The sequence below is a fragment of the Aspergillus fijiensis genome (assembly GCF_003184825.1).
Source record: "Aspergillus fijiensis CBS 313.89 unplaced genomic scaffold BO72scaffold_119, whole genome shotgun sequence".
NCBI lineage: Eukaryota > Fungi > Ascomycota > Eurotiomycetes > Eurotiales > Aspergillaceae > Aspergillus > Aspergillus fijiensis.
Genome location: NW_024469095.1, coordinates 22,381 through 45,126, shown reverse-complemented (window position 1 = coordinate 45,126; position 22,746 = coordinate 22,381). Strand labels below are relative to the sequence as shown.

At 58.2% G+C, this 22,746-nt stretch overlaps 1 protein-coding gene across 1 annotated transcript; it reads left to right on the top strand.

The window, feature by feature from the left end:
- Nucleotides 1-13: 13 nt before the first annotated feature.
- Nucleotides 14-22,573, top strand: BO72DRAFT_504656 (acetyl-CoA synthetase-like protein; the record flags this gene model as incomplete). Its single annotated transcript, XM_040949162.1, has 4 exons — nucleotides 14-1,649; nucleotides 1,710-3,949; nucleotides 4,009-11,913; nucleotides 11,971-22,573. 4 exons carry the CDS (start codon nucleotides 14-16, stop codon nucleotides 22,393-22,395), a joined length of 22,206 nt encoding a protein of 7,401 aa, XP_040795036.1. The 3' UTR covers nucleotides 22,396-22,573.
- Between the last annotated feature and the right edge of the window lie 173 nt (nucleotides 22,574-22,746).

Genomic DNA, 22,746 nt, shown 5'->3' with positions numbered 1-22,746 from the left:
TACTATTTTCACTATGGGAGACTACGGCAACCAGATCTCAATTGAGGCCCTTCCGGCTCAGCTGCCCCTCGAGCTCAAGGCAAGTGCTTCTTTGTTCCCCCTCTTGACTGACGGGATTCTTGTAGATGGCGACCGGACGGCCGGACCTGCGGTCGCCGGCGAGGTGAACCAGGCACGCATTGCCCTGGAGCTGAAGCCGCACGTCTCGGCCGCGGCTCTAGCAGATTTCTGCACGCGCCAGGACGTGACACTCCTCAGCGTGTTGAACGTCGCGTGGGCAATGGTGCTGGCTGCCTATGCCGACACCGATGTCGTCCACGTGCTGTCGGTCCGCTATGTGGCAGAGGTCCCTCATGTGGGCCTGTCCGAAATCACGATCGACGACGGGTCGACCGTGCGACAGAACTTGGTCGAGGTGGAGCAGCGCTTACAGGCCAGTGTCGCGGTCCCTTCGGCGACGACTGTGACCGACCTGCAGATCTGGACCTCCGTAGACGACCATCCAGCTTTCAACAGCGTGGTGCTGTTGTCCGACGGCGAGAGCCCGGAGCGGGTGGAAGTCCAGGCTGGAAACTATATTGCCCTTCAAGCCCGGGCTGCTCAGGATCAAGTAGCGATCCATCTGCAGGCTCCTATCCACCTGCTCCCTGAGGCGCAAGCTAAGCACTGCGCGGCAACCCTGAGCCACGTCCTTGGGGAAATCATCCAAAACCCCGATCGGCCTCTCCACGCCATCAACTTGATGAGTCCGTCGGGACTGGAACAAATCTCTCACTGGAACCAGACAGCTCCCGCCGTGGTCTCGCGCTGTCTGCATCATACTGTGGACGAGACGGTGCAGGCCCGACTTGACGCCCTCGCCATTGATGGAGCCGATGGCCAGATGACCTATGCAGAATTGCAATGGTACTCGGATCGGCTGGCGCAGCACCTGATGCAGCGAGGAGTCGGTCCTGAAACGGCGGTTCCTTTGTTCTTTGAGAAGTCAAAGTGGGCCATTGTGACCATGGTCGCCGTGGTCAAGGCTGGGGGTGTCATCGTGAACCTGGACGCCAAACAGCCACGGCCACGGTTGCGGGGCTTGCTCACCCAGCTTCAAGCGCAGTTTGTCATCAGCTCCGTACAGCACGCCACGCTTTGGGTGGACGAGTATCATGTGGTGGTCGTCTCGGAAGACGCCCTCGCTCAACTGCCCACAAGCGAGGCTGTCGTCCCTCATCTCGAAGTCTCACCGCAGAATGCTCTCTACATCATTTTTACCTCGGGTAGTACCGGCACACCTAAAGGTGTCGTCGTGGAGCATGAGTCGTTCCTCACGGCGGCGGCACAACATGTACAGGCTGGCCACATTCTTCCTTCCAGTCGAGTACTGCAAATGACACCGTATACCTTCGATGTGAGTATGCTCGAGATTTTCACCACACTCACCACCGGCGCCTGCATCTGCTTCTGCAGCGATGAAGAAGCGGCGCGTGGAATCACGCATGTTATCAACTTCCTGCAAATTACCTGGACCTTCATGACGCCTTCGCTGGTGCGCTTGATTGACCCAAAGGCGGTGCCCACCCTCAAGACCCTTGCCTTGGGTGGAGAAGGGCTCGGGCGCATTGATGTAACGACCTGGGCGGATAAGCTGCAATTGATCAACGGTAGGCCTGCCTCCAAGTCCAACTATCATTCTCTGAGCCGTGACTGATGTTTATCTATAGGCTACGGACCAAGTGAGTGCTCCGTTGCGGCGACCATCAACACTCCGCTGTCATTGACTTCGGATCCCGCCAATATTGGCGTTGGATATGGCGCGAACTGCTGGGTCGTGCATCCTGAAGACCATCATCGACTTGTCCCCATCGGTACTGTCGGCGAACTGGTCATTCAAGGACCCATCGTCGCGCGCGGATACCTGCATGAGCCCGCCAAAACGGCGGCCGTCTTCCTGGATGAGACCCCAGACTTTGCTGCGCTGCTCCCTCAACAGCCTCACGCCTTCCGTCTCTACAAGACTGGTGATCTGGTGCGCCAGAACAGTGACGGTACCTTCAACTTCCTCGGACGCAAGGATCGCCAAGTGAAACTGAACGGACAACGCTTGGAGCTGGGCGAGATCGAGCAGCGACTGTCAGCTGATGCGTTGGTGCGGCATGCCCTCGTCATGCTGCCTAAGGAGGGTCCCTGCCAGAACCGTCTGGTGGCGGTCCTTTCGCTGCATGCTTTCTCCCACGATAGTCCCCGGGACGCGAACGTTCACGTTCTGTCAGCCGAGGAGTCACGAAGTGCGCGCGCCAGTTTGACGAAAATCACTCAACGGTTGGCGACACAGCTTCCCGTGTATATGATTCCCACCTTCTGGGTGGTGCTGGCAGCTCTTCCCTTCACGACTTCAGGCAAGGTCCATGGTGTGGCTATGACCAAGTGGCTTGCTGAGATGTCCGAAGAGACCTATAACGAGATTGCCGGCGTGAGTGACGAGGGGTCTGAAACCGCACTCTCGAGTGAGGTAGAACTCCAGCTCCAGCAGATTTGGGCCGATGAACTGGGGATCCCTGTCGCTGACCTCAAGGCCAACCGCTCCTTCATTGCTCTTGGAGGTGACTCGTTGACGGCGATGAAGGTCGTGGCGCGGTGTCGCAAGCAGCAGCTTGTGGTTTCGGTTCCCGATGTTTTACGCGCCGCGAATATCGTCGAGCTCGCCGCACGCACCACCAAGGGATCTGACACCTCGTCTGGGGATGATAACGGGGATGGCAGCGATAAGATGACCCGTTCGACTCCGGCCGGCCGCGTTGCCGCTCTCAATGATTCTCTCCTGACAGTGGCAGGACTCACTAGCCGCGACGAGGTGGAAGATGTCTATGGCTGCTCACCCATGCAGGACGGTATCCTGCTCAGTCAGGTCAAATTCCCTGGCACGTACCACGTCCGTCGCGTGTTGCGGGTGCAGTCCACTGGCGACGTGCCCCCTGTTGTCGATCGTCTGCAAAGCGCATGGCAGACGGTGGTGAATCGGCATCCAATGCTGCGGACAATCTTCGTCGACGCAGAGGGTCAGTTCCGGCAGATTGTCCTCAAGGAGGTCTCGGCCTCTGTTCAGGTATGCGAGCGCCTCGACTTGACGGAGGAACAGGCGGTGGTTCAGTTCCTGCAGGATCAGCCCAAGCCCAGCTACGCCCCCTCGGATCCCCAGCATCACTTTACTATCTGCCACGCGGCCGGTGATGCGATCTTCCTCAAGTTCGAAATCAGTCACGCTTTGGTTGACGGTGCATCCAATGAAGTGATCCTCCGCGAACTGTCCCAGGCCTTTGATGTGCAGGACTTCCCGAGCCCCGCTGCGCTCTTCGGTGACTACATTGAGTATATCTCGGAGGCGCAAGCTGGAAGCAACAATTCGCTAAGCCACTGGACTACCTACCTGGCTGGGGTGCAGCCGACGATCGTACCCATGTATCCTCCTACTGAGCAACAACATGCCCCCAAGCAAATTCGCTCGGTGCCAGTGCCTTTTACGGAGAACCAAGTGGCTGCACTGGTTCGACTTTCCGAGGCCAACGGGATCACGCTGGCTAACGTCCTGCAGACGGCCTGGGCCCTGACTCTCCGGGCCTACACTGGACTCGACGATGTTTGCTTCGGCTACATTGCCTCGGGGCGTGATGTGCCCGTTGCTGGCATTGAACACGCGGTGGGCGCCTTTATCAACATGCTCGTCTGCCGGGTGCGGTTGGACCAGTATCCCAGCGTGCTTGAAGCAATTGCTGGGATGCAGGCCGAATACTTCGATGCGTTGCCTCATCAGCACACTTCGCTGGCACAAATCCAGAACGCACTAAAACTGTCGGGCATGCCTCTGTTCAACAGCATTGTCTCGGTGCAGAAGGAGGTGACCGACCAGTCATTGGGCGAGTGGTCGCTCTCGTTCCAGCCCCTCACTGAGGATGATCCTACTGATGTGCGTTGTGCTCCTCTCCCTATCTCTGCTTAAGTGGCTAACCTTTGTCTGTCTGTTAGTTCGACCTGACTGTCCATATCTACATGGGCAAAGAGCACGCGCATCTGTCTATCGGCTACTGGTCCTCGCTGTTGTCTGAAGGCGACGCCGCGAACCTGGCCAACACGTTCAGTGGCGCCATTGATCGTGTCCTCACGCAAGCAAACTCCTCAGCCTCTGACCTCGATCTCTTCACCGAGCGGGATCGCGAGCAGATCTTCGCCTGGAACCAGGACGAGCCCGTCGCAGCGCCTGGAGTTGTCCATGAATACATCTACGCTCGGGCGCGCCAGCAGCCCGACGCGCCCGCGGTGTGTGCCTGGGATGGCGAGTACACCTACGCCGAGTTGGACCAGCTCTCAGAGAAGTTGGCCCATTACCTGGCTCAGCTTGGAGCGGGTCCTGAAGTTTTGATTCCCCACTGTTTCGACAAGTCCAGGCTCGCTCCAGTGACGATGCTGGCAATCATGAAATCCGGCAGTGCCGGTGTGGGACTGAGTGCGGCGCATCCCCGATCTCGGATCCAGGACATTGTGGAGAACTGTGCCGCCCGCATTGCGGTTGTTGCTCCTCAGCATGCCTCCGTTGTGGAGGGTTTGGTCGAGCATATTGTCGTCCTGGATGAGGCCTTCTTCACCTCACTACCTGCCCCTACAGCTGGAGCGCAACTCCCCCAAGCGAAGCCGTGCAACCCCGCTTTCGTCTCCTTCACTTCGGGCAGTACCGGAAAGCCCAAGGGTATCGTTCTCGAGCACGCCTCCCTCATCACCAGTATTCTCGCTCACGGTGTCGAGTGGGAGGTTAACCAGTCGGCGCGGGTGCTGCAGTTCTCTGCCTACGCGTTCGATGCAAGTGTCTCGGACACCTTCACGACCCTGGTCGGTGGCGGTACGATCTGTATTCCCCAGGAGAAGGAGCGAGTGGATGATCTCGCCGGCGCCATAAATCGGCTGGGAGTGACCTGGGCCTTCTTGACTCCCCGTGTGCTGGGTCTGCTGTCCCCCGAGACAGTCCCTACCCTGAAGACTGTGGTTCTCGGAGGTGAGGCTATCTCGCGCGAGGACATCTCTCCCTGGACGGAGGCGCTTTCCATCCGGATTGTCTACGGGCCCACAGAATGTACCATCTATAGTATGGGCACTGAACCACTTACAGCCGACAGCGACCCGGCGAATCTGGGCCATGCCGTTGGCACGCGGCTGTGGGTCACTGACCCGGAAAACACTGATCGACTTCTCCCGGTTGGCTGTATCGGCGAGCTTATCATCGAAGGACCCTTGGTGACGCGTGGCTATCTTAACGAGCCTGAGAAGACCAAGGCCGCATACCTGGAAGACCCTGTCTGGTTGCCCAAGAGAGCCTCCGGAGAGCCACGGCGGTTCTACAAGACCAGCGATCTGGTGCGCTACTACCCCAACGGAGACCTGCGGTTCATTGGCCGGAAGGACACGCAAATCAAGGTCCGTGGACAGCGTGTTGAACTGGGAGAGATTGAGCATGCTATCCTGGGAACCATGCCTGGTGCGGTGCATATCACTGTCGACGCGGTGGTGCTGCCGCCTCAGACTCTTGTCGCTTTCCTGTATCTGGGAGGGCATAGTGACGAGCTGATGATGCCTTTGACTCCAGAGGTAACTGCTCAGCTGCGCGCACTGGAGAAGTCTCTGTCTGAAACTCTCCCCAGCTACATGGTTCCTAGTCTCTTCATCCCCATCTCTCACATTCCCATGACGATTTCCGGCAAGGTCGATCGCATTGTTCTTCGTCGTGCTGTGTCGACCCTGTCTTCCGCCCAGCTGGAAATGTATGCGCTGGCTGAGCAGATTAAGGCTGCCCCTCAGACTCTCCAGGAGATCCAGCTGCAGAAACTATGGGCTAAGGTTCTACGCAAAGAGGCTAGCACCGTGGGACGTGACGACAGCTTCTTCCGTCTTGGGGGTAACTCCATTGGCGCCATGAAGTTGGTGGCTGCTGCTCGCGGCGCTGGCCTCGTGCTCAGCGTGGCTGATATCTTCCGTCATCCTCAATTGTCGGACATGGCGGCGCAGCTTGTTTTGCCTGGAGGCGACTCCTTGTCCTCCTCGTCCTCCTCTCCGTCCTCGTCGACTTCTCCACTTGCCTACACGCCCTTCTCCTTGTTGCCTGCAGCTAGCACAACGGAGAGAGAGAACCTGCTCGCGGAGGCTGCTCAGCAGTGCTCGATCTCCCTCGAAGCCATTGAAGACGTCTACCCAGCCACACCCCTGCAGGAAGGAGTCTTCCTTATGTCGACTACTCACAAGGGCGCGTATGTTGCCCCAACCGCCTTCCGCATCCCTGCAGACTTCGATCTTGCCCGCTTCAAGGCCGCTTGGCAGACCCTCGTCGACGCTCACTTCATTTTGCGGACCCGGCTGGTCACTGTCGAATCCACTTCTTACCAGGTGGTTTTGACCAAAGAGGCCTCGCAGTTGCAGTGGGAGCATGCCGCATCCTGCGACGGATATCTTGCCCGCACTCAGTCCCTCTCTGTGGTCGCAGGAGGTCCGTTGACGCGGTATGCCCTTATTCCCGCCGAGGACCGTTCCACCATCTTCGTGTGGACCGCCCATCATGCCGTGTTCGATGGCTGGTCAGTGGGTCTGCTTTTCGAACAATTGGTTCAGTTGTACAAGCAGCAAGATGGTCTTGCCCTTGCTACACCGACAGGACCTTCGTACGCCGAATTTGTGCAGTTCCTCGAGACGAAGACTGATGAGGATGCCTCGCGCAAGTTCTGGGCGTCGTTGGTGCCCTCCGAGCCTCCTGCTATCTTCCCTCGTCTGCCCGCAGCCACTTATCAACCCACCGCGAAGGCGACCTGCTTTCGCACCATTTCCAATATCGTGCAGCCGGAGCAGTCGAACCTCACCCTGGCCATCCTTCTACGGGCAGCGTGGGCTATTGTGCTCGCTCGGTATACCGACGCGGAAGACATTTTGTATGGGCTCACTCTGTCCGGACGAGATGTGCCCGTCGCAGGCGTGGAGCGTATGGTCGGCCCTACCATCACCACTGTTCCGATGAATGTTCACCTGGACGGGGAGATGTTGGTGGAGACCTTCCTGCAGCAGCAGCAGGATCAAAATATCGAGATGATGCGCCACCAGCACGCCGGATTGCAGTCCATCCGTCGCATCAGTCCCGCCGCCAGTGCCGCCTCTGATTTCACGAATCTGTTCGTGGTGCAGCCTCACACGGACGAGGCGCCAAGTCTCGAACTGATGGTCCAGGTCACCACTGATATGAGCCGGTTTGACCCCTATGCCTTGGTTCTTGAGTGCAACATGAAGGCCAACGGCCAGGTGCTTTTGGAAGCACGATTTGATGATGTTGTTGTGTCCTCGGATCAAACCCAGCGCCTGTTGGGTCACTTTGAGCATGTCCTCCAGCAGCTTACCACGCCATCGACCCCGGACCGTCGGCTGAAGCAGGTCGATATGTTCAGTCCAGAGGATGAGCGACAGATTTGGGCCTGGAATGCAGAGCCGGCCAAGCCGGAGAACGTGTGTGTCCACCAATTGGTCACCGCTGCAGCCAAGCGCCACCCGAACCACGTTGCCGTCGACGCATGGGATGGATCGCTGACCTACTGGCAACTTGACGATATGTCCTCACGCTTGGCTGATTGGCTCATTTCTTCTCACGCCCTCAAGCCCGAGTCTTTGGTTCTCCTGTGCTTTGACAAGTCCCTATGGACCATCGTCACCATGATGGCCGTGGTAAAATGTGGTGGGGGATGCGTGATGCTTAACCCTGATCACCCGATATCGCGTCTGGAGGGCGTGATCGTCGACACGGGCTCCTCCGTCGTCCTTGCTGCACCGGACCGTGCCTCGCTCTTTGCATCCGTCGGGGGCGTAACGGTGGTCGCCATTGATGAATCCTTGATCCGCAATCTGCCTGTGCTCGACGAGACAGTGCGACCACTGCCTGTTATCAAGCCCACCAACCCGGTCTTTGTCATTTTCACATCCGGCAGTACGGGCAAGCCCAAGGGAATCGTGGTCCAGCACAACGGAGTTTGCACGGTTGCGATCCAGCATGGAGAGGGACTGGGCTTCACTGGCAAAAATCTGCGCGTCCTTCAGTTCGCTTCGTTCAGCTTTGACGTCAGCATGGGAGAAGTGTTCATCACACTCATGAAAGGGGGTACCTTGTGTATCCCCACTGAGGACGACCGCATCAACAACCTGGCGGCCACTATCAACCTCATGAACATTACCTGGACCTTTATGGCACCCACCGTGGCTGCCCTACTTGATCCCCGCGAAGTGCCTAATCTGCAGACCCTCGTTCTGGGTGGTGAAGCCGTTTCGCAGAGTCTGGTCGACCAGTGGTCCAACCAGCTGCAATTGATCGACTCGTATGGCCCGGCCGAATGCACCATCTGGGCCTCTCATGCCAACGCCAGCGCCACCGTCTCCCCCACCAACATCGGTCGCGGAGTCGGCTGTCGTTACTGGGTGGCCGATATTCATGACCACAATCGTCTCGCCCCAGTCGGTTGCGTCGGAGAGTTGCTCATTGAAGGCCCGAACGTCTCCCGTGGCTATCTGAACGAGGCCGAGAAAACCCGGGACGCCTTCATCGAGAGCCCGGCCTGGATGCAGGGTAGGGCGGATGCCGAATACACCTATAAATTCTACAAGACCGGTGATCTGGTGCGGTACATGGCGGATGGCTCCCTAGAGATCGCCGGCCGCAAGGACAGCCAGGTTAAATTCCACGGCCAGCGCATCGAACTGGGTGAGATCGAGTTTCATCTGCGCGCGAGCGCAGCTGTCGAAGCCGGCATGGTCACGCTGCCCAAGACAGGTCTCTGCAAGGGTAAGCTAGTGGCCATAGTGGCGTTGACGAGCCTTCAACCCGAAGCGGCAGAGGGAGATCGTGTGCAGCTCGTTTTGCCGCAGATTTTGCAGTCCCCCAAGACACAATCACAAATCCAGGAGATCCAGGAAGAGCTTGGTGCGGTGCTGCCCCCGTATATGGTACCGACTATCTGGGTCGTCCTTGACTCGATTCCCTTGACGGCTTCGCGTAAGATTAACCGCGTGCCAATTTCGCGCTGGGTCATGGATATGTCGGAGGAGACATACCACCAGGTGGTGGATGCCACGTCTTCGGAGTGTGATGAGCAGAATCTGCCGTCTACGGCGCTGGAGAAGCAGCTGGCGCAGGTCTGGAGCCATGTTCTCAATCTTCCGCTCGAGGCTATTGGTCTCAATCGTTCGTTCTTGAGCCTGGGTGGAGATTCCATTACTGCCATGCAGGTCGTCGCCCGTTGTCGCTCCCAGGGGATTGATTTGAGCGTGCAGGATATCCTGCAGCCCAAGTCGCTGGCGGGTGTCGTTGCTCGGGCTCATGCGGCTAAGCCTCGCAGTGCTGTCACGCGAGAAGAAGTCTATGATGTTCCTTTTGAACTGTCTCCAATCCAGCAGCTCTACTTCCAGGATGTCGTGCCGGAGAATGAGCGTCAACTGAATCATTACAACCAGAGTGTTCTGCTGCGTGTGACCCATCCAATTTCATCCTCGCAACTCTCTGCTGCCATTGAAAAGATCGTGAACTGTCATGCGATGCTGCGGGCTCGGTTCCACCAGGATGTCGACGGAAAATGGACGCAGCTGGTGCGGCGTCCAGCCTCGGGGCTGGCACCTGTGTCTGTTCATGATGTGACAAGCCGTGAAGCTTTGTTGGAAGTGATCAATGCCTCTCAGCGCCAGATCGATATCGAGCAGGGTCCAGTCTTTGTGGTCGATTATTTCACGCTCCCGGACTCGCAGGGTCAGCTACTCTCACTCATTGCTCACCACCTTGTCGTTGATGCCGTGTCCTGGCATATCCTGGTCGGTCAGCTCGAGCAGCTGCTGCTGGCACCTAGCGAAGAACTTCAACTTCAATGTCAAATGCCCTTCCAGAGCTGGGCGCACGCTCAGCGGGAGTACGCGGAGGGTTTGACAGCTCCGTCCTTGGGTCCTCCTGCCTTGCCCACCCCCAACCTTTCGTACTGGGGACTGAAGCAACTGCCCAGCTGGAAAGATGGCAAGGAATTGACCTTCAACCTGGATACGTCGACCACGGCGCTTCTATTGGCGGAGGCCAATACATCCCTCCGCACTCAGCCTGTCGACTTGCTTGTGGCGGCGCTCCAGCAGTCGTTCACCGAGTCTTTCCCTGATCGTGCGATGCCTGCAATTTTCAGCGAGGGTCATGGGCGTGAACCGTGGGACACTTCCATCGATCTATCAGAAACTGTCGGTTGGTTCACAGTCTTCCAGCCAATGCATCGCCATGTCCGTCAGCACGAGAGCGTGAAAGAAACCGTCAAGCGCACCAAGGATGCTCGTCGCGCCTGCCCCGACCACGGCTTTGCGTACTTCACTGGTCGCCAGTTTCGACCAGCTGCGTCTGAACGCCACGATATGGAGATTTGCTTCAACTACCTGGGTCAAGCGCAACAAACTGAGCGCGCGGATGCTTTCCTGCAAGAAGAGCCGCTGCGGGCGGGCGAGGTGATCGACAACATCGGTGAAGCTATGGGCCGTCTAGCAGTCTTCGACGTCTCTGCGGCAGTTTCTCACGGTCGGCTCCTCGTCTCGTTCTGTTTCCCTCCCGATCTGCAGCACCAGGATCGCATTCGTCACTGGGTGGAGAGCTGCCAGAAGGTGCTTCAGACTGTTGTGACTGAGCTGGCTCATAGTGCGTTGGAATACTCGCTCAGCGATTTCCCGCTCATGGCCATTGATTACGCGGATCTCTCAACCCTAACCAGCACCGTCCTGCCCGGCATTGGTCTGGCTTCCGACGCCGTTGAGGATCTCTATCCTTGCTCATCCATCCAAGAGGGTATCCTCATCAGTCAAGCCCGTCAGCCTGGCACGTACGAGGTACGCCAGCTGTTCGAGGTCGTCCCCCGCTCCGATGTGGGCCCTGTCAACGTCTCGCATTTGTTGCAGGCCTGGCAACGCATTGTGGACCGCCATACCATTCTCCGCACCATCTTCATTGAGTCCCTGACTGGTGCCGGAGTCTACGACCAGCTCGTGCTGCGTAGCCATCAGCCCAATGTGTTGCAGCTTGTATACGAGGGCGTTGAGGGTGAGAGCATCGCTGCGTTCATCCAGCGTCAACCTACTCCAGACTACCGTCAACCTGTGCCCGCGCATCGCTTGACGATCTGTGAAGCTCCCAACAAGACCGTCTACTGCCAGCTCGAACTGAGCCACGCGCTGATTGATGGTACCTCCATGGCCCTCTTGGTCCGGGATTTGATTTCTGGGTACGAGAACACTCTCCCCGCAACACCGGCCCCACTCTATCACGACTACATGGCCTATCTTGCCTCTCGCCCTGAGGATGAAGCCCTGGCTTACTGGACCGACCGACTCGCCGAGGTCCAGCCCTGTCACTTTCCTGACCTGCAGCCAGCCCTGTCGAGCAAGGAGGCCTTTGCGTCGCACACAGTCCACATCGACCGCGAAGGCCGACTTAGGCGGTTCTGTGAGGCCCAGAATGTCACTGTGAGCAATCTGTTCCAGGCCGCTTGGGGTCTTGTGCTTCGCGCCTACACCGGTCATTCCGAGGTCTGCTTTGGATACATGGCCTCGGGCCGAGACATTCCCATGGCGGGCATTGAGGAAGCAGTAGGACCATTTATCAACCTGCTCGTCTGTAAACTGGACGTCAGCGATGCAGTGGAGGTGCAGGAACTGCTGCAGACCGTGCAGTCCGATTATTTGCGGGGTCTGCCTCACCAGCAGACCTCCTTGGCTAAGATCCAGCACGCCCTTGGCAACCATGACGTGGCTCTCTTCAACACCATCTTGTCGCTTCAACGCGAGCCCCCGCAGGGTCCGCCGCCTCAACTGGAATTCCGCATCGTCGACCAGGTTGACCCGACCGAGGTAAGTAATCCACTCACTCTTTTCCCGACAGTTTGCCGGCGGCTGACTATAAGCTAGTATGACGTGGATCTCAACATCACCACCGGGGACGCAGCGGGCGTGGAGGTTCACCTAACCTACCGCACGACGATGCTCAGTCAGATCCAGGCCAACAATCTCCTCCAAACCTTCACTAATATGTTGCTGGCCTTGACTGTCAGTGCCGATCGGCGTCTGTCCAACTTGAAGATCGCCTCCACCGAAGAGAACCAACCCTCCCGGGCAATTGAGCAGGCTTGGTCGACGGCGGTTGAGGCATCAGTGCCTGAGCTTATTGCTATACATGCGAGCAAGCAGCCCACCGCTGTCGCTGTTCAGTCTGCAGATAGCCAAGTCACACTGACGTATCAGGATCTGGATCGCCGAGCGTGTGCCTTGGCTGGTCATCTGAGCACCCTGGGTGTTGGCCTCGGCGATGTGGTCCCCCTCGTTTTTGATCGCGACCCCTGGGCACTGGTGGCCATGCTAGCCGTGCTGCAGGCGGGCGCAATTGCCCTTCCTCTCGATCCTTCGGTCAGCAATATCCAGAGCTTGCGTGACAGATTGTCGGCTGCGAAATGCAGTGTGATGCTGTGCGGAGCTGAGAAACATGCGGCATCGTTTGACAACGAATCTGCCTTCACTCCAGTGATCGTTGATTCCACCACAATTCAAAAGTGGGATGAATCTGCTAAATCGGACAAGCTTGATTACCCTTCGGCCGCAGCAATCGCCGTCGCTGTGAAGGACGGGACAGACTGGGCCTTACGCACCCATTGCGCCATCAGCACCGTCGCCACACAGCTGGGCCCTGTCGCTGGATTAGGGCCAGCTGCTCGTGTGTTGCAGTTCAACCCGGTTACCTCGCCCTTCTACCTCGTTGAAACGCTGTATTCCCTGGTGGCAGGTAGTACAGTTGTCATTCCGGCGGCCGGTGATGTTAGTTTCACTGAGGCTGTCCGCGACTCCCAGGCGAACTGGGCCCTAACCACTCCAACGGTGGCTGCCCTCACCAACCAAACTCAAGTCCCGTCCCTCAAGACCTTGATGGTGGCCGGCGAAGAATTCGGACCTGCTTTGTGCGCCCAGTGGAATGGAGTCAACTTGATCCACCCTTATGGACTGATTGATTCTTCCGTCTGGCTTTCTTTCATGGGTGCTGCAGCTGGCAGCGACACCCTTGTACATCTTGCAGCACCGGCTGTAGCACGGATATGGGTTGCGAATCCGTTCAACGGTGCCGCGGCGCTCACTCCTGTGGACTGTGTTGGACCTGTACTCGTCGATGGGCCGGTCGTTCCTCAGTGCCATCTCCTCAGTAAAGCCCAAGAGACATCTTCCACTGACAAGGTGACATGGTCGCCGGGAACGACTGTCTATCACACTGGCCAAGTGGGGCGACGGACCTTCGAGCAAGAGAATATCTCTCTCGTGTCGCCTCTCCAGGCCATCAATGGCCACGCCACTAATCTAACGGCTCTTGAGCAGCAGGTTCAAGTGGGACTGCCAGTGACGCAGCATGCGGTGTTATCGATCATGCGTCACAGATCGACTGACAAGGTGGCGGTGTTCGTCATTGACCGCAGCAGCACACCACAGACCTCAAGTACGTCACCTACGCTGCTGCTGCCTGTCTCGGAATCTCAGCAGCAATTATTCTCAGAGTTGAAGTCTTCGCTTCGGGCAGCTCAGCTCCCGGAGCCTCTGCTTCCATCTCTCTTCTTCCCTCTCAATAATCTCCCCTTGACCCATGACTATAAGGTGGATCGTGAGGCACTGCAGCAGCTGACGAGCACCCTGTCTGAGCTCGAGCTGCAGGCTTATTCTCTCGCCCCCGTCGCCGCAAAGGCTGGTAGACTGACAGCTAACGAGCAGCTCTTAGCTGACCTCTGGGTGGAGGTCCTGCATCTGCCCGATCCTCAGGGTGTCGGTTTCTCAGACAGCTTTTTCCGATTGGGAGGAGACTCTATTGGCGCGATGCGTCTCGTGGCCAACGCCCGTAACCAAGGCTTGTCGCTGACAATGAACACTATTTTCCAACAGCCCACTCTCTCTGGCATGGCCAAGGAGCTGCGGGTGTTGGCACCCCACGAGGACCGCCCCCTCGAGCCATTTTCTCTGCTACCCACCGACGTGGATCTTGGGTCCCTTGTTGCTGAAGCTGCCCAGCAGTGCCAGATCGAGAATTCGAAGTCCATCGAGGATATCTATCCCTGCACGCCGCTGCAGGAGGGTCTCATGGTTCTCACCAGCCAGGATCATACTGCATATGTGGTTCAGGAGGTGTTCTCACTGCCAGGGAACGTCGATCTGTCCCGGTTCCAAGCAGCCTGGGAGGCCGTTGTCGCACGCAGCACAATCCTGCGTACGCGCATCATCAACACCCCCGAGGGCGCTTTCCAGGTTCTGCTCCCAGAGAAGGGCATTGCCTGGGAATCCGGAGCTGACCTGTCCGCCTATTTGGCCCGGGATTCGGCCCAGTCCATGAGCTACGGTCAGCCTCTGGCACGCTATGCCATCCTGACTACCCCCGAGCAGAATCGTTACTTCGTCTGGACGGCGCATCACGCCGTGTACGATGGCCTCACTCTGCCCGTCCTGGCCAAGCAGGTCTCCGCCGAATACAATCAGGAGATCGCCCTTCCCGAAGTGCCCTATAATCGCTTCATTGATTACATTCAGGGCATCGGCTCGGCCGCTGCCACCGAATTCTGGACCACGCAATGTGCTACCCCGGCTACAACGTTCCCTGTACTGCCGGGACGTAGTTTCCAACCCACTCCAGACCAGACCCAGCACCACTCGGTCTCGCTCACCCGCTCCCCCTCCGACATCACTTTGCCGACTGTTCTGCGTGCTGCCTGGGCGGTTGTCTTGGCCCAGCGCACGGAGTCAGAGCATGTTAGCTTCGGCCTCACGCTTTCTGGACGGAACGCGGCGTTGGCCGGTATCAATCAGGTCTTGGGTCCTACCATTGCCACCGTCCCTGTACATATCCAGGTGCGCGAGAATCAGTCGCCGCGGCACTTCCTCAGAGCCGTGCAACAGCAAGCCATTGACATGATCCCATTCGAGCACACGGGTCTCCAGAACATTCGTCGTATGGGCGATGCCGCGCGTGAGGCCGTGGACTTCCAGAATCTCCTGCTCATCCAACCCGCCAGTGCGCCCATGGACGGCTCTGACTTCTTGGGCTTAACGCCTGTTGCGGTGGTGAAGGAGCAATCCGATCCCTATCCCTTGACGGTGGAATGTAACCTGCTCGAGAGCGGCGTTGAGATCAAAGCTCAGTTCGATAGTCGCCTGATCTCCCCGGCCGAGATGCGCTCTATCCTTCAGCAGTATGCTCGCACGATTGAGCGGTTCAATGCAGTGCCTGAAGCAACCGATGATGAGAATGATGAAGAGGAGGAGGAGAAGACTCTGGATTCGATGGGTACACTCAGCCCGGAGGATCTCCAGCAGACCTTGGCCTGGAATGCCAATCGCCCTCCGTACGTCAACTCGTGCGTGCACGAACAATTCGAGGAACAAGTCCGTTTGCGTCCGGATGCACTGGCGGTTTCCTCGTTCGATGTCGAACTTACTTACCGCCAGCTCAATGTCCTTGTGGACTCTTTGGCTACCGAGTTGCTGGCGCGAGGAGTTCGGTCGGAGATGAAGATTCCACTGTGTTTCACCAAGTGCTCGTGGACTATTGTGGCCATGTTCGCTGTCATGAAGGTCGGTGGCGTGAGCTGCATGTTCAATCCGGAACATCCCAGCAGTCGCATCCAGTTGCTCCTGGACGATCTCGATGCCCGACTTGTTCTTTGTGATCCTGAGTCGGCCAAGATGCTGTCCACCCTGCTGCCATCTGAAGGGGTTCTCCCCGTGGATGGCGACTATCTGCGATCGCTTCCCCCGGCCACACCACTTTTACTCGAGGGTCTCGTTCATCCCACCAACGCTGTTTTTGTGGTGTATACCTCTGGTAGTACCGGTAAGCCCAAGGGCAGCATCCTGGAACACCGCTCGTTAGTTACTGGATTACTCGCCCACGCGGGTGCCATGGGCATCGGTCCAGGCACTCGCACCTTCCAATTCGCCGCCTACACCTTCGACGTGTGCTTTGAAGAGATCATCGGATCTTTGATGCTGGGAGCCTGTATCTGCGTGCCCAGCGAGGCGGAACGCATGAACGCCCTAGCAGATGCCATGGCTAAGTACCGGGTGACGTGGACGGAGCTGACTCCCACTGTTGCCAGTCTCCTTCTGCCCAGCAGCATTCCCACCCTGCAGACGCTGGCCCTCAGTGGTGAATCTCTCACGCAAGATGTTATCCAGCGCTGGGCTGGGGCGGTGCAGATTATCAATACCTATGGACCCAGTGAATGCTGTGTTTCGACCACCTGCAACCTTCACACCGCTACCCTCCGCGATCCCAGCAACATTGGCCGGGGATTGGGCTGCACGACTTGGATCGTCGATCCAGACAACGTTGACCGTCTGGTGCCCATCGGTGCCGTTGGAGAACTCCTCGTCGAGGGTCCCATTGTCGCCCGGGGCTATCTGAACGAGCCGGAGAAGACCGCCGCTGCCTTTATCTCTGCTCCGGTCTGGTGGCCTACAGACTCCTACCCCAGTGAGCGAATCTACCGCACCGGTGACCTGGTCAAGTACAACCCGGACGGCACGATCAAGTTCATCGGCCGCAAGGACACTCAGGTCAAGCTTCACGGTCAACGCATTGAATTGGGCGAGATCGAGCATCGTTTGCGCGCCGCCTGTGCCGACGGTGATGAGAGCAGCTCCCATCAGGTGGCCGTCGAGGTTTTGACGCCCAAGTCCCGCGGAGGAATCAAGATCCTCACGGCATTTATCTGTGAGAGTGACGCCGTGGCGGACGACAACGAGGAGGGCCACTTCTTACTACCTCTGGAAGATCAAGAAGGAGGACGCCCGCAACGATTTTGCGACCTCCAGGCTCGTCTCCTTGCTGTTTTACCACGTCATATGGTGCCCCAGCTATTCATTCCCGTTTCGCACATGCCATTGTCTCCTTCGCGCAAGCTCGAACGAAAAAGGCTGCGCGCTGTCGGAAATGGCCTCACGCCCGAGCAGCTGGCCTCGTATGCCCTAACTCAGGTGGCCAAAACGGCTCCCTCCACTGCCACCGAGACCGCTCTGGCGGACATCTGGGCCCGTGTCCTAGGCACCAGCCGCTCTACCATCGGTGTCCAAGACAATTTCTTCCACTTGGGAGGTGACTCCATTGCCGCCATGAAGGCTGTTGCTGCCGCGACGAAAGCTGGTCTCCCACCGCTCAGCGTGGCCGACATCACTCAGGCTCCGACCCTAAGTGCGATGGCCGCATCGATGGATCATGCGTCTGTTCTTGCGCAGCAGGCCGGGGGCGAGACAGCAGTGCCCGTAGGCCCTGCTCCATTCAGTCTACTCTCCCCTGAAGAGGTTTCAGCTGTCCTCGTTCAAGCTTCTACGCAATGTGCGGTAGCCATCGACGCCATCGAAGATATCTACCCTTGCACTCCATCGCAAGAGGCTCTCATGGCGCTCACCGCGCGTGATGACACTGCCTATGTTTCGCGCTCGGTCTATCGCTTGCCTTTGCACTTGGACCTCGAAAACTACCGACAGGCGTGGGAGCTGCTTGCCCAGCGCCAGGCCATCCTCCGCACACGCATCGTCTACTCCGAGGATGCGCGATCGTTCCAAGTTGTGGTCCGCGAGCCTTTGGTGTGGCAGGAGCTGTCTGCTGACTCTGTGACGGCGTATGTTGCGCGCGATCGGCGTCTCTCCATGCGCCACGGCCAGCCCCTGATGCGATTTGCTCTCCTAGCTGCCGAGACAGGTGACGATTCTCGGGCTGTGCTTGTGCATACCGCGCATCATGCTGTATATGATGGGTGGAGTGAAGCTAGCATGTTTGCTGAAGCCGAAGCCATCTACCGTCATGGTTTGTCTTCACTGCCTCCAGTCACCCCGTACAATCAATTCATTCACTACCTGACTACTACCGTTGATCCCGCTGCTTGTGACGCCTTCTGGCGCACACAGCTGGACGGCGATCTCCCTGCCCTTTTCCCTGCCCCTTTCCCCGCTGTAACTGCTTCAGCTGCCACTCCCCGTCCCAACCGCTCCCTGTCCTATCGAATTGCCCTTACCCGCACTTCTTCTACCCCCTATTCCACTCCTACAATTCTCAAAGCCGCCTGGTCTCTATTACTGGCTCGGTACACCACCTCCAATGACGTCCTATTCGGTCATGTCTTGTCAGGCCGGACCATCCCGCTCCCGGGCGTGGCAGAGATGATGGGCCCGACCATTGCTACCGTGCCAGTGCGTGTGCAGCTCTCGGGGGAAGAGAGCATTGATGCGTTCCTCGGTCGCCTCAGAGACCAGGCTCAGGCGATGGCTCCCTTCGAACAGATTGGACTCCAACATCTTCGTCGTCTCGCCGCCGAGCCGATCGACCTTGGCCATCTTTTCTTCATCCAGCCCAGTCTGGACTCCTCTGACGAGGAATTGGGCCTGGAGCCTATCACAGCGACTGACTACGAGTTTGAGACATACCCCTTGATCGTAGAGTGCCAACTGGGCGCCACCAGCGATGATGACAAGCTTATTGTGGAGGTGAAATACGACGACACTCGCATTGCCCCGACGCAAATGAGCTGGCTGCTCCAGCACTTTGACACGCTGATTCACCAGCTCTGCGAGCGGCCATCGTCCACGCCCTTGTCGGATCTCACGCTGACGGGGTCAGCCAATCTGCTTCAACTGCAGCAGTGGATGGGATCTCCTGTGGCCCCATTGGCAACAACACTCCATGAGCAATTCAGAGCCCAGGCGCAGGCCCATCCGGACCGGGTTGCCATTGCCGGCTGGGATGGCTCTCTTACCTACCGTGAATTAGAAGAGTTTTCTACGCGGTTCGCTCGGGATCTCGTCGCTTTGAACCTTCGCCCTGGTACCCCCGTGGGTGTAGTGTTTGATAAATCCTGCTGGGCCGTTGTCGCCCTCCTGACTGTGCTGACCGCAGGGGGTGCCTGTATTCACCTGGACCCTCAGCATCCCATGACACGATTGACTGAGATCGTTGCCGATACCGGGCTGCAGCACATTCTCGCTGCGCCCCAGTATGCTTCTCACCCAGTCCAGCGGCTACCTGTGCGCCATGTGCTCGTGGTGGATGCCACCACTGCACGTAAACGGCCATCCCGTTCCCTCGCGGCCGCCAGTCTTCCTCGTCTGCCGGTTGTCGAACCCACCTCCCCTGCCTATATGACCTTCACCTCGGGCAGTACCGGCAAGCCAAAGACTGTGGTCATTGACCATCGCGCCATTTGCACCAGTATCGACGCCTTCACCTCGGCGCTGCACCTCAAGGCGGAGTCCCGGGTCCTGCAGTTTGCCGCGTACACCTTCGACATCAGCTATGCTGAAATCTTCGCCCCGCTCCTGTTGGGAGGAACGGTCTGCGTGCTCTCTAATGCGGACCGCCTCAATGACCTGGCCGGTGCCATGAAGCGACTGGGTGTCAACTGGGCCTGTCTTACGCCCACGGTTGCCAGTCTCGTGCAACCAGCCGAGGTGGCCTCGTTGCTACAGACCCTTGTCCTAAGTGGCGAAGCGCCCACCGAGGAGAATCTGCGCACCTGGGCCGGTCAAGTTCCCAACCTAATCAACGCCTATGGTCCTAGTGAAGCGTCTGTTTGGTGCGCTGCTGGTCCCTTCACGCGTCCGGATGATAGCTGCACTGATATCGGCGTGCCGGTTGGGTGTCGCCTGTGGATTGCTGAGCCGGACAACTTGCACCGTCTCACCCCCTTGGGCTGTGTTGGTGAGCTGCTCGTCGAGGGTCCCATCATGGCTCAAGGCTATCGCAACAATGCCCCCGCAACTCGCGCCGCATTCCTTAGCGATCTGGCCTGGATGAAGGAGGTGCAGCCCCAGCCTCTCCCTGGCTTCAATCGGGTCTACCGCACCGGTGATCTGGCGCGTTACCTGCCCGGCGGTCGCATCCAGTATCTCGGTCGCGCCGACACTCAGATTAAGGTCTACGGGCGGCGCATCGAGCCCCGTGAGATTGAGCATCACATCCAGACTCACCTGCCTGACACTCACACCATGGTCGACAGTGTGACTCTGGTCAACCGTGGCAACCAGAAGGTGCTGGTGGCCTACCTTTTCCAGGAATCCGGTCCCATGCCGGACATGGAGCTGGCCGTGCTGGCACGACCTCTCACGCCGGCGCTGCAGGAGACGCTTCTCAGCCTGCAGACGGCCCTGCGTGCCCGGTTACCACACTACATGCTGCCCGCCCTCTTTGTTCCTCTGCAGCTTTTGCCCACCAGTGCCGCTGGCAAGACTGACCGCAAGCTGCTCGGCCGGGTAGTGAACGCCATGTCTGAGTCTCAACGCGAGAGCTATGCCCTACAATCCCTTTCCCGTGCGGCGAAACGCCCGCTCACCTCAGCCTTGGAGCGCCAGCTGGCCGATCTCTGGGCCACCGCGCTCGGAATTGATGTCACCTCCATCGGGGCAGACGATAGCTTCTTCGGTCTCGGCGGTGACTCCATGGTGGCCATGAAGGTGGCCAGTCTCGCCCGTGCCGCTCAGCTGAGCTTGACCGTTGCTGATCTCTTCAACCATCCCGTTCTCGCCAGTCTCGCGGCTCAACTCTCCACTGCCGCTTTCCAGGATGTCTCGAGCGCGACCCAGGATGGAGCACGAACCCTGACAACCAACCCTGTGCTGGACCTGGCCTTGGCAGCGGCCCTCGCTCCTCAAGTGGGCGTTGATGTTAGCAGCATCGCCGCGATTGCGACGACCACCGCCTTCCAGGACTATGCTCTGGTCGGTCATTTGACCGAGTCTCGCTGGATGCTGAACTTCTTCTACTTCGACGGTTCTTCGCCCTCTCTCGGCAGCTCAAATACCGAGCTGGAGCAACGTCTCCGCCGGGGCTGTGCCGTTCTGGTCCAGCAGTTCGACATTCTCCGAACCGTCTTCGCGTCGCATGCGGGCCGGTTCTGGCAGGTCGTGCTACACCAGCTGACGCCTCAATTCCGCGTCGATACCACCTCCGACCTCGATACCTTCACCAAGCAGCTGTACGCCGATGGTCTCAAGGCCGAGAACTTCCGGCTCTCCGAGCCTTTCTTGCAATTCGTGCTGGCTGTGCAACCGGATGGAAAGCACCGCCTGTTGATGCGCCTGTCCCACGCGCAATATGATGGTGTCTCGTTGCCAACACTCTGGGATGCCCTGCAGCGCGCCTGCCAGGGCGAGAATGCTTCTTTCCTCCCCCCTGCACCTTCATTCCAGGAATTCCTCCACACCGGTTCGACGTCCTTGGCTGCCACATTGGCGCACTGGAAGAGTTTCCTGTCTGGTGCTCCGGAAACCCGCTTCGTCACCTACAGCAAGCCCGCACTCCACGACGCATCCCGTGCGCAAGTCCTGCAAGTCACCCGCCGCTGCATCCCTCTGGTGTCCATGCACGACAAGAGCATCACTCCGGCGACGGTGATCAAAGCCGCCTGGGCCGTGCTCCTCGCCCGTCTCGCCGGCTCGACCGATGTCACCTTCGGCCACACCGTCGCCAACCGCAGCAACAGCCCACTCCCCGGAGTCGACAAGGTGGTCGGCCCGTGTCTGAACGTGGTTCCCATCCGCGCGCGTCTGCACGCGGGTCAAACCGTCCTCGAGCTTCTGCAGGCGCTACAGCAGCAGCAGATCGCCAACATGCCCCACGAGTCCATGGGCTTCCGGGAAATCATCCGGGACGCCACCCACTGGCCGCACTGGACGCATTTCAGCAGTGTGGTCCAGCATCAGAACCTGGATGCGGTGGACGACGCCGAACTGGTGCTGCTGGGTGATGCGACGGATTTCACTGCCTACACCCCTGGTTTCCTGGGCGCCGAGCTTGATCTAGTGGATGTTTCCATCCTCTCGACCCCGGTGCCTGCTGCCCGCGGCACGACTGTCGTCAACCTGGATCTGGTCACCTCCACGGCGGTAATGGCCCCCTTCGCGGCGGAGTTGTTGCTCGATCAGCTGGTCAGTTTGCTGCGGAGCTGGGCGGCGTTGTCGGTTGAGAAGATGCTGGCCTATGCGGCGGGCGATGAGAGTCTGCCGGCTTTGCTTCCTCTCGCGGCGTATACTGACGATGTGGTGGAGGTCGAGGTCCCATCAACATCGGATGACTTGACCAAGATTCGGATCGTCCAAGAAGCCGTGCAGCGGGCGTGGCGGTCGGTGTTGCCTGGGGTTGACGCGGTGGATGATTTGACTCATGATCTTGACTTCTTCGCTGCGGGCGGTGATCTGGTGCAGATGGCACAATTACTGACTCTGCTGCAGGCGGATGATGAGCTGAAGGCTGCGCGCGGAGTGAGGTTGGAGGCTTTGGTCAAGTGTTCGTCGAGAGAGAAGATGGTGCGGCTGTTGCTGTAGTTGACCCTCAGTCCTTGATTTTTGTCTGTAATTGTTTTGCTTCTAGATTTTGACTCTGTCTGTGTCCTTGTTGTCTTTCTTTCTTGCTGTACTCGTCGCTGTGTGATTTGTGCTTGGTTTAGTGTCGTGGCGATGTATCTACAAGTTGAATTACATGTGTTTTCCATCCCCAAATCCTGATATAATTGGTTTTTTTTTTCAAGATTCATTAGACCTCGATGTTTCTATATTATGCTCCGTCGGGTGATTGAAATATAAGTCACATTGTCAATACGATTTGCAGTGAATATGAGTCTGTTTCAATGCCTGATTCAAATGCCTTGTCTCGCGTCTCCGGCGGCTACATCAAAA